General features: G+C 41.1%; 1 protein-coding gene across 2 annotated transcripts in view; it reads right to left on the reverse strand.

Moving 5' to 3' along the window:
• Positions 1-563: 563 nt before the first annotated feature.
• nek11 (NIMA-related kinase 11) overlaps positions 564-12,483 on the reverse strand; it is a 115,695-nt gene continuing 103,775 nt past the window's right edge. The window contains exon 14 of one of the 2 annotated variants that reach the window (XM_042332469.1): positions 564-1,814. In XM_042332469.1, the coding sequence (XP_042188403.1) occupies positions 1,607-1,814 (208 nt within the window). In that variant the 3' untranslated portion in view covers positions 564-1,606. The remainder of the gene's footprint in view (positions 1,815-12,483) is intronic. The other variant, XM_042332468.1, reaches the window with a different exon arrangement.

Genomic DNA, 12,483 nt, shown 5'->3' on the forward strand with positions numbered 1-12,483 from the left:
GGCATGGACCAGGGTTTCAGCAGCTTTCGGAGAGAGCTATTGGCGGAGACAGGCAATGCATCGGAGGTGGAAGAAAGTGGTGCTGGTGAGGGACCGGATGTGGGGAAGAAGGATAATTAGGGGTTGAACCTGACACCTAGGTTGCATACGGGTCGGAGAGTTTTAGGGGGAGGTCGGGTAGGTGGAGGAGGTGAGAACCGTGAGATTTTAGATGTTGACGAGAGCCAAAGAGTATGGCTTCCGTCTTGACAGCGTTCAGCTGAAGGAAATTTGCACTCATCCAGGCAGGCTGACAGAGCATCAGGGGACTGGGGGTCGCAAAGTGAAGTGAAAAAATAGAGGTGGGTGTCGTCCTCATACATGTGGACGTGTACCCCATGTCTGCGGATGACATCCCCAAGAGGGAGCATATAGATCAGAAAGAGGAGGGGGACAAGGATGGATCCTTGGGGTACCCCGCAGGTAACCGGGTGAGAGCGGGAGGAGAAACCGTTTGTGCAGATGTACTGCTGGCAGTTTGTGAGGTAGGACTCGAACCAGGCGAGTGCGCTCCCACTGAGGTGGATGACGGACGAAATTATGCAATTTTATATAAAAACATACCGTAGAATAAAAACAGTAAAGATGTATAGTAACAATATACAATTATCCCACAATAGTGCCACAAAATGGGAATTGGTGACTATTAGTTGGTATTTATCCAAAGGTAAGTAGTAAGATCTGTGTTACCATTTCAGGCACATTTACAAGGATTCCAAGTCAAAATATAATGACCTGTGAAAGTGGGTGTATCACCTACAATATGGAAGATGCAGCTTTTCCTATTAATCACTGCACTATGCAACATGACTTTGGGTAAATAGATACAATACAATTTTGCATTTACTGTATATAATGCCATTCATGGGAGGATGTCACAAAGTGTTTAACAGTACTGGCTGGTGGTTGCTGATCCATTGCCAATGAACTTTGCAAAACAAAAAACATTACACAAAAAGATGTTTACAGACTAAACTTGGGCTTATGTTGCCATTTAAATAAAATTACAAAACAAGCACAAAGAGTATTGTTAAAGAAACACAGGAGACAGACAGTATGTACAAATAACTGAAAAGCACATTTAAGTTATTGATTGTTGATATTTCCTGCAGTTTTTCTTTTACGGGGTGGGAGGTGGGGAGCGGAGGTTGATGCAGAATACAACTCTGGATGTGAATTTCAGAAGGCACAATGAACTTGCTCATACTGTCTAAGATCAAGCTGCTGGTGAAAGCCAGCTTTATCTTTTTCTAAAAATGTAAATTTTAGAAACTTGATAGGAAATGTAAGAAACAATCTGCAACCTCTGAGAATAATGGCTGCATGCTACCGAAGATTCTTTTTTTTAAAAAAATTGTCGCTGAAATGTGTTGACAGCTTTTAGAAAATACCAGAAGACCAGGCAAATGCTGCATAACATAATGCGTCTTTGGAAACTAAATTGATTCAAATTAGCATTTCATTATATTCAAGATCAATAAGTTGTTCTTAATAGCACACCAGCCTCAAGGACTGCTCCCTTCATTGGCCCAATTGTTAGCAGGTCTTGGAGTGGACTGAGAATTGATCAGTGGTATTCGTGCTTGGATTCTGCAGCCTTCAGCTGCTCCTCAAAGTACAGAAGTTGGTCAACTTCAAAACAATCACTCGGCCGGGCACCCATCATTTCCAGTTTTTTCTTCACCTCAGTCTCATTTGCATTCTGCTCCCGGGCCATCTTCAGGTAATCATAAACTCTATGAAAGACATCTGCTTCCAGCCTCTGAATGGCTGACCTAAGAGAGAGGGAGAGAGAAATTACAGGTGAATGAAAACATCCCCTGGGGTCTGGAAACATGTGCTCAAACAGAGCAATCAGAGGAGGAAAGACAAGATCAAATATTGGGTCAATAAAGGGTCAACCACTGTGTCACACATAGGATAGCTGCCAGTCCTGCACTTTTTTTTCCAGCTATAGTCCTGCACTCTCTCCATCTATATGGACTCCTGTAGCTCAGTGATTAGAGCACTCGCTTTGCAAGCGAGAGACCTGAGTTCAATTCTCGGCAGGGTGAAACCTTGGGCAAGTTTCCTTACTCCACACGCCTGATGATAATCTCTCAAAAAAATAACAAATTGGTCATTTCAATCCACGACTGTTTGTGGGACACTGCTGTGCGCAATTGGCTGCCGCATTTCAACCACATATATACAGTCAATTCACTTTACAGTCACTGCAGCAATTCACACTGGCATGTGTGGCAGTGTGACATAAAGCGCAGTGCAAATAATAATAATAATAATCCTTGCATTTGATATAGCGCTTTTCACGTCGGGAGGACGTCCCAAAGCGCTTCACAGAACACACTGTAAAGTGAATTGACTGTATATTTCAACTATATGAGTGTGAATCAGTCAGAGAGAGGCAGACTATTATAGATTCACTTGATGCAGTTGATGCTTTTAATTAAACAAAGCAACAAAATATTATCGAAAATACGAAAGTCTCCACAGCATCATTGGTGACCATGGAATCAAATTAGAACTTTTCTGCACGTCTTTTGTTAAGGTGTTTCTCGTGAGAAATGAATACAGCCTGTTGCTAGCAACCATGACACATTTTATAAACAAGAGCTCCTGGTTAATTTATTTTATAACTGAGCTTCTGTGTAGTAAATTGCCTCCTGCATCACAGATTTATGTGTAACCATATTCTTTGTGTACGTAAAAGCACATTGTGCCGACTGGGAGTCCTACACTGGCAGCGACCATTAAATAAATCCCTGCACAGAATGACTCATTCAACTGTCGGCTACCCTCACAGTTTCTCAAGTCTCGCCTGGTCTGTCATGTAAAGTGATCTTTGATTATAATTCTCTTTCCTTCATCAAGTGTGGACTAGGCTGCTCAGCTTGAGTCATCCAACTCAGCCAGGCACAACCACACACTATAATTGGACCATTTATATGAAAAGGGCACCATTTAATATGAAAAATTTGGTCACTGAGATTTTCACAGCTTTTTTGACTTTTTAGTTAAGAGGCCAGACTTTGACTGAAATGTGAGTGATGGCAACATATCAGTGGCAGAGTTAAAACAGAATGTCTGTCAGACATCAAGTCCTGGATGACAGCTAACTTTCTTCAGTTGAACGTCAACAAGACCGAGTCTCTCTTGATTGGATCCTGTCAGCACCTCCTCACCTCAGGCGCTGACAGCATCACCATCCATGGTTGCACACTCCACCTTACTAAGTCAGTCTGGAACTTGGGGTCTTGTTTAACCCTCAACTATCCTTTCTACTCCACATCTGTGCCATGACCGGCTCTGCCTTCCCCCACCTCTGCAACTTCGCCCGGCTCCGCCACTGTCTCACTCCACAGGCCGCCGAGACCCTCATACACACCTTCATTACATCAAGGCTGACTATGCAAACTCCTTGTTTGTCGGTCTCTCCAACTCCTCCCTCCACAGGCTGCAGATCATCCAGAACTCTGCAAATCGTGTGCTCTCCGCGACCCTATCACCCCCACCCTCGCCCGACTCCACTGGCTACCCATCACACAGAGGATGCAGTTCAAGATCCTGGTCCTCACCTTCAAAGCCCTCCATGTTCTTGCTCCCCCTTACCTCTCTGACCTCCTAACCCCCTACCATCCTGTTCGCTCCCTCTGCTCAGTGGCCTCTGGCCTGCTTTACGTCGCTACTATTGGTAGGCAGGCTTTCCGCCATTCTGCACCCACCCTCTGGAATTCCATCCCTCAGTCCCTCCGTCTCACCCCCTCCCTTGCCATTCCTTCAAGACCCACGTCAATATCCTCCTCTTCAACTGTGCTTTTGATCTCTCTGCTTCCCCCCTGCCGTCCCCCCTCCCGACCCTCAGCTCTGGACCGTAACTTTGTCTGTCCAGCGCCTTGGGATGTCCTCCCAACTTGAAAGGCACTTTACAAAAGTAATTTTTTTTTGTTGTTGAACTAACTGAAAGTGTTCCAGATTTTGATCCTCTTAAATTGAAACAGTAAAATAAAGCTCATCTTGCCATTTAGATCCATGTGGGTGACTAACTCAGCTTAATTTGATTTATCTCCTGACTGGGACAAAACACTGTTACTCTTTATTCCCTGTTCAGTGGGACCTTTGTTCTGAGTTTGCATTCATAATGCTACATTCGTCCATATAATGATAACATAAATTACTCTATTCTATGTTATGAGCTCAAGCTATGACGGATTGACACTTACACTCAGCCACAATGTTGATTTATAACTGTTCTCCAGTTTCCTCTAACTTCCTTAAGCTAATTGTTTTAAGCATTACAAAAATAACTAATTGTTCTACCTATACCTGATACTCTGAGGTAGCACCTTTTCACGTTGGGAAGACATTTCAAAATACTTCACTGGATCAACTGTAGATGTAGATTGTATATTTTGTAGACAAACACAGCAGTCAATTTCACACAACAATATCCCAAGCAGTCCTGACATGAATGACCAATTTTATTTGGAGGACTGTTGGCCAGGCTAGGCAGTCATGACCTTGGCACCCTTCTTTTCTCCAAAGCTCTCCCATTTGTCTGAATAATTTCTTATAATTTTCTTCAATTGCATCTATAATGGTTACCAATTGTCATATTATTTTATTGGTGTCAAGGGCTTCTACACAATTTGGCTCAGTCGTGCTCCAGTCAAAGGTCAGATCATCTCTTGTGATTACAGTGTGAGTTTAGCTATTCGCAACACTTTCCTTTCCCAATCTACTCTTCCTCTTGGAATACCACATGAAATGAGGTGCTAATAGATTGGCTGAAACTCCAATCGTACAATAAGCGGATGTTAAGCTATTCAAATTACTTTGTAAATAAGGTAACAATAGACATAAGATTAAAGTGCAGTGCCACTATAACAGAACTGTATCCAACAATAAAATATGAAATAATAACATTGAAAACACACTGCTTTCTCAAATTTAGTGTCAAGAGATGAGCTAATGTTATGAACCAGCCTGACCAATGGTTAATCGAACACTTGCATCTTTGATTTGTCCATTGAAACAAAAGCAACTTGCATTTATATAGCATCCTTCATACAGGGTAGAGTCTCTCAACACTGAAGCAGGTTACAGCTACTGATGCTCTGTCACCAGCTGCAGACGTTCCCATCCACACGGGAAGAAATGTCCTTAACATTGAGGGAGGTCGCAGGAGACTTATTGACAAACTCATTCATGGTCGATTATATGAAAATAATAAATAATGGAGCAACATTCCTTCATTTTAAGATATTTGTCCCCTTGGATCCCATGTTAATTTAATTATCTTAACCCATTGGGTCCCATGAATGAGTTTCGATGACTGGACACATTGTTCTTCCAGAGGCTGCTGTACTGCCTCCAAGGTGGAATGCCTGACAACAGAATATCCGGAATCCAGCCGGCCCTCTGTGGCGGTCTCATTATTTTGGTTCCTGAGCCAGGTGGGTCCACAGTATTCCAGGGCACTACTGATGACAGCACAGCCAGCCTGGCTCATCAGGAGGATCTGGAAGGGTAGACCAGTCACTGGCAGGGAGTCAACCCACTCAGCTCCTGTTAACCCTGCAAGCCAAGACCCTAATGGGTAGGGTAGTCCTACCTGGACAAGCTGTGGGAAAGCTTGCCAGACAGTGCTTTCAATGGCAAGCTATGTGGTTTTAGCTGATTAGACTCCAGCAGTACCCCAACACACACTTTGGGGTCTCCACACCTTGGCTCTTGCCAACTTGCGCCTAATATTTTCTGGAATAAGGTAAGCAAGATGCATCCCTCCAGGGAGAGAGTGTGCATTCCATTCCAATAATCTATCTTTAGGATTTCAATGATGAGGTGGGATGCATGTAAAGCTCAGCTTGTTTGGATACTCTTAAGCAAAGTGATGGGTTTCCACATGTGTCACAGGCTAACCAAAAACAAAATCTCTGAATCAGATGAATGTGATCTGTGGTTGGGATTTTGAATTGATGTCCTAACACTCCAGTGCAGTGTTGGGAGAGTGCTGCATTGTCGGGGGTGTCATCCTTCAGATTATATGGAATGAGGTCCCATCTGCCTGTTCAGGTAGATATGTATAAAAACATTAATTTCAATTCAGATATGGGAAATGGTCTTGGGATCACTGATATTGCACAACAGAACTGCAACCTGAAGAGACCGAGGAAAGTGCAGACTTGTCTCTGGATTAGAGAGAGGCTTTGACAAACTGCCAAACTTTGAATGGTTAGTGTAACAGAAATTGCCCTTGCTGCATTCAATCCTACATTTCTTCTGCTGGGAGTAAAGCTTGATTTAAATGTCACGCTCCACATCACTTTGAATCAGTACCAAAGGGTGAAGCACAAAACTCAGACCTGAATCCCAAACAGAGTTGTATCCAATTCAAATACGTCAATTGCTTTTCACCCTTACAGTGCTGTAAATATGTTTACTCGTCAAGACCAGACATTGGAGCTCCTGGGTGAGATTAGCAGCAGCCTTTCTGAGTTTGCACCTTGCTTTAAGGCTACAGGAAAAAGGTTCTGGTTGAAAAGGAAGCCTTAAGAGATAGTATTCAGCTCTTGATGGACAATCGCTCAGGTCTGATTCCCACCTGCATAATGGATGGTGAAAGTCATGAAGAATGAAGGCAAATGCATGCTCATAAAGCGTTTCAAACTTAATTTTCTTACACAAGGAGAAAAAGTGTCAGAATAGGTAACTTGTTTCCACTGAATAGAAAAGAAATGGTAACTTCCGAGAAAACACGAAGAAGAAAAGGAACAGCACGTGAGCAGAATTAAGTGTTTACATTCTTACTTTTAGATAAAATTGAATTCAATTTTTTTGTAGTGCAGGATTTTTGTATGATTCTTGACATTTGAGTAGTAATATTGCAGTGCCGTGATGTAGGTGTTGAAAACATAAAATAACTTGTCAGCCCTGGGAGAAACTGCTAAGTCCGTGGACGTGCCAACAATGTACTAATGTAGAAAACTAAAATGGTGACAAATACATTCAGAGGATGAAAGTCTGCATTTTTCATGTCGTGCCAATGTTTCTTGCGTGTGTAGAGATTTATTTTGCCCTATCTTCATTTAAACGGCTCAATTATCTTTGGTATCTTACTGTTAGTTTCCTACTGTCAAGACATCTTCAATGTAACTTCTGCCAGCTGGCAGTAGAGCAGAGACACACATCCAATTCTTGGTGACCTAGTGTAAAGTAATCATCAATTTTCCTAGCCAACAGAGCTTCAAGAGAAAGGAATGAATCTGTATATCTTGGCACTGATATCTCCAACAAGTCTAAAGGCCAATGATATAAGTACAAGTCTAATTAACTATATATTTTCTGGGCGAAACATAGCAGCCAATTGTGAACAGCAGTGTCGCACAGGCAATAATTGTATAGGAATAACAGTGACCAAAGAACTGCTCTCTGGTGCCATACAGGTTGTGACAATGATATTACTGTTCAGACACCACAAAGTTTGTCTTGTACATGTTGAGCTGCAAGAAATTGTGGTTCATCCAGACCTTGATGTCTGAATGGCAAGCTGACAGAAATCAAAATCAGAATAAGGGGTAGAAGTGGAATCCTGCAGAGAGGCTGCTCTGAAAGACATTGTCAATGGCATAATAATCAGCCCTTTATTGGACAATCTTAACTAATTCACATTTAATTTCTTCCAATGTTCCTTAAACATAGAAAACAGACTATTGTAAGTGTACTGGTGACTATTTAATTCTATTCTCTGAAAGCAGTGTCCCACAAACAGTCGTGGATTGAGTGACTAAATTATTATTATTCTTGAAGGGATTATTATCCCCAGAAAAGCAATCCGCCAATCGACTAACAACAACGACAATAACAAATTACCTTTGTATAACACCTTTCACGTCACAATCGGGTTCCTACTTACTGCTAGGTAAACAGAAGCATGTGAAGTAAGGAAGCTCGCCCAACCTTTCGACCTTCCCAGGAATCAAACCCTGATCTTCTTACTTGCAAGGCGGCGAGTGCTCTAACCACTAAGCTACAGGACTCCATAATTGACTCCAAAAGCGGCCTTTTCATAGAAGCAATTTTCGTTTATTTGGTTGTGGAAAATCTGTTGGAAACATATTTTCAACACAATATTCTGTGGAAAACGTAGAGCATTGGAGCACTCTATCCTACAGATGACAAGGGCACGAAGAAGGGATTCAAGCATGGAGGTGATGAGGTAGGAATTTACATAAACCAGGTTCTTAGAGTGAAAAGCAATGATAGTAGTGACAGATTCTGATGCTTGAAACTCAGTGCAAGGTCCAATAGAACAGTGAAATGTCCAGCATCAACTTCAGCCCGAGTGAGCAACATGGCAGATCAGCAGAATAGGAGCCAGAGACACGCTGTTGCCGGAGAGAGACGAACAAATTGGCTTCAATTTTGGCTGTATTCAGCTGCAGAAAGTTATGGCTCATCCTGGCCTTTGTGTGACTGGAGGTCAGCTAAATTGCTGGGGTGCTGGATGCAAGGGTAATGGCAGAGGGGTAGATGTGATCAGTTTCCCACATACAACTTCAATTTCATCACTGCAGTCTGAACTCCAGTATTGAAGGGAAGCTGGGCATCGTGTCTTTACACTCACTGTATGTTGGTGGTTGGAATGTGGAATTCTTTGCCACAAACCTCTGTAGAAGCTAAATCACATATTTTATAAATAACATTTTAAAAACGAATTAAGAATCAAAATAAATTATTGAAAACAAAGTATTAAAATAAATTAAAAATGAAATTAAATTGTTTTACTTTATGAAGGTTGCAGGCATAAAAAATGAATCATTAAAGGGTGAGGGGGCGAAGGCTTGTGGTGGCTCATGTGGGGAAAAAAAAATCTGAGATGATGAACATAATGGTCTGTTTCTGTGCTGTAACATTCACAAGCTAACAATCATGAGTGTCAGCTACATTAGGAATGCAAAAACTTTCCTTTCTTTAGTGATCCATTTTGAGTTGAGAAAGCCTTTCCAAGCTGACACTGGTGGGGGCATTTCAAGCAGCCTATCCCCTAGTGAAATAAGTGGGCGGCCATAACCTAGATTTAAATTCCAGTTAATAATTATTCATCCTAGTTGAAACAATGTAACCTTAAAATTTGTATTACTATATACCAAGCAAGAATAAATCACTTACTTAGCAAGCACAAGGGATGCACATGCCCCATTTCTAGAAACATGGGATTGTGCACTGAATGCAGAATCTGGTTTCATTAAAATTTAGATCAGCAACTGAGCTTTATACAATGAGAGAGTTATTCATTCTTGAGAAAAAAAGATCAGCACCGCAGAGCTCTGCAGTAACTCAGGGGACTTCCTGGGAAACATCCTCCAAAGTAGATGATTAAAGCTGACCTGTAATCTTCCTTCCTGAGGGTAGACTGAAACCCTCAGATATTTTTAAATTGTACTTTTTCTTCTTCCCGTCCGCACAACCAATTCCCTGTTCCACGGTGGAAGCTGCCATTTTCACAAGTAAGTAGCACAGGATTCCCATTGGGAATGAGCTAGGTCAAACAAGAGTCACTGCTTTCCACCCACACAGATATAGATGATTGTTTCACAATCACGTAGTCCTACTGTGCTAAGCACAGTAAAAATGTAATCACCGAATGTATTGTTTGCTGCCCCATTTTAGCATTGGCTTTCATTTGTTTGTCAATTCATGTCACAAATGTGAGGTGATTTGCGCTGGCTATACTGTAAATGGTTAATACGAGATCCTGCTTCTGTAGCTAAATGTCAATCTATCCACTTGAAACCCATCAACTTTTGGCCAATAAAGAAAGAATCAGTTGACACAGAATCTATGGCACTTGGTCTGCTAAACTTTGTTTAAAGAAACGGTGTAGTATTCCGTTACAATGCAATACAGCACTCAGCCAAATAAGGTGGCTTCAAGTCTCATTGATGTTGAAAGGTTGTAGAGTTATGGCTTTATCAGAACTTTATCAGACAGGCAGCCAGATGGAACAGCGGAAATCTTGGATACAAGCAGAGGGAGGTTAGGATCAATTTCACTGCATACAACTTTCATTTCATCACCTTTCTTCAATTTCAAAATACTCTTGTCAAGATGGATTTTGAAAGGGCCCCCCAAGTCCACTGGTGTTTTTTTTGAAAAGCAAGAGAAAGGCAATATTACTTCCAACAACAACTTGCACTTAATATGACACCTTTCAAATAGAATGAACATCTTGAAGATATTAACAATTAAGCAGGTAATACCAAGCAGAGAGAATAGAAAGTTACCAATGTTAACCAAAGGGAGAGTGTTTAATGGGTGGATGATATTCTTGGAACAAGTTCTTAAGAATCATGCAATCACTCCTATGGTGCATTTGCAATGCCATCAAGTATTTTTGTTTATAAACAGCAAGCGTTCTTTTGCAAGATGATGGAGCACCTTTAATGTACTGCTGTCCACGCTAATAGGAGGCTGCTTCGCCCTACAGAACTATCATTTTCTCTTCAAACTTGTCATTTTCTCAAGCAGAAATATTCCTAGAATACACATAGAATAATAGATCAAAGGGAGGCAGATAAGGCTGCAATTCATTCATGGAAATACAATGAGCATAAACTTTGAGTGAAGTTAAACCCTCCCTCCACCTCCACAGAATCTATGGCACTTGGTCTGCTAAACTTTGTTTAAAGCAAGCAGCCACTGAGGAACGGTCTAGTATTCTGTTACAATGCAATACAGCACTTAGCCAAACAAGGTGGCTTCAAGTCTCATTGATGTTGAAAGGTTGTAGAGTTATGGCTTTATCAGAACTTTATCAGACAGGCAGCCAGATGGAACCCCCACCCCCATCACAAAACTACCTTCAGCTCAGATACTTGCTATTTTACTTAACACTGTACAAGGTAAGTTTTATTGTTAAATATTAAACTGATCAACACTGATCTCTTGTGTGCTAGTGACAAGGCACTCACAATGCTGCTCTAATACTATTCAACCAATACGACTCTACACAGAATTTCTTCAAAGACTATTAAAGCATCGAAATAGATCATTTGGTCCAACTAGTCCATGCTGATGTTTATTGCCTACTTAAGCCTCCATCCCTCCCTCCCTTCTCCCACACGTATGCGAGAAATCCCTTCCCTTCCTTTCTCCCACACGTATGCATCGCGTTTCCTCTTAAATACATTGATGCCTTTTGCTTCACTCACAACTTATGGCAGTGAGTTCCACATTCCTCCGTGTAAAGACATTCCTCTCAAACTCTCTTTTAGATTAGCTACTGGCTATCTTATTTTTATGCCCCATTGTTTTGAACTCACTAACAGGTGAAAACAGCCTATTTATGTCCATCTTATTAAACCCTTTAATAATTTTAAACATACACTCTTGGCAAAAGCTATAGAGAGACAATAGTGGAGCTTAAATGGATTACATGTTTCATCTTAACTCAGGCCTTGATTTTTAACGTTTTTCAATGAAAAACATAATCCATTTAAGCTCAACTTTCACTATTTGTGATCTCATCAGAAATTCTCAATTCAATCATTATGCTTCATGTGTAGTGCTGTCAATGTGACAGGAGTCCTGATTCAGTAATTTTTTTCAATCGTTCTTTTGCAGTTCATAAGACTGCAATATGTGTCCCATGGCACTTACAATATTTTAATACAAAATCATTCTGCCATTAACTACAGTAATTCTACAAAATGTGTTTAAATAGAGTAGTGGAAGCTTCCTACCCGTGCTGAGAGAGCCTCACACAAGTGACAAGGGCTATCAATGTATTCAATTTACAATCTCCGAAGCTCATTTCAGTAAAGGTACTCTTGGCAAAATCAGCAACTCACGCCCTTTCTCACCTCTTTCAAGGTCCAAGTCTTCCTGTTAACTGCGCTTCCAGTCGTCTTTCCCTTCCTCCCCCCCTCAGTTCCCAGCCCCAGCTCGGGTGCCAAGCCAGGAACTTAAATCACTTTGGGATGTTCTGTCAACATGAAAGCTGCTACAGAACAAAATACAAATGGTTATCCATTTGTAACCATTTGTATTTTGTTGCAGTTCATTTTAAAATTTCGCTCTCTCCTCTTCAATCGTAAAGAAATTAAACACACAGTCCTGGAATCAATAAGCATATTAATTTTAAACCACAGATTCATTACAGTCATTCTACATCTGAATACGTAAGGAAGTCAAGATTTCCTGTACTTCAGGAAATCCTGAATTAAAGATCTAGCACTTTAATGAATGACGACCTTCTTCCATTGAAAACCAAATGTGCCATTAGAGCTGTGAGTCTGACAATGCCCACAAGACAGGGGTCTGGAGTAGTGCAGACAGCAGACATTTTCCTGAAATGGTTCATCTGTTTTACTTTCTTTTTTGAAAAAAACTTACAACATGACCTATGAATGGATGTATGGGAGATTCATTTGATTGCTAGTAAAA

This window comes from Callorhinchus milii, unplaced genomic scaffold, assembly GCF_018977255.1.
Source record: "Callorhinchus milii isolate IMCB2004 unplaced genomic scaffold, IMCB_Cmil_1.0 Scaffold2, whole genome shotgun sequence".
Classification (NCBI taxonomy): domain Eukaryota; kingdom Metazoa; phylum Chordata; class Chondrichthyes; order Chimaeriformes; family Callorhinchidae; genus Callorhinchus; species Callorhinchus milii.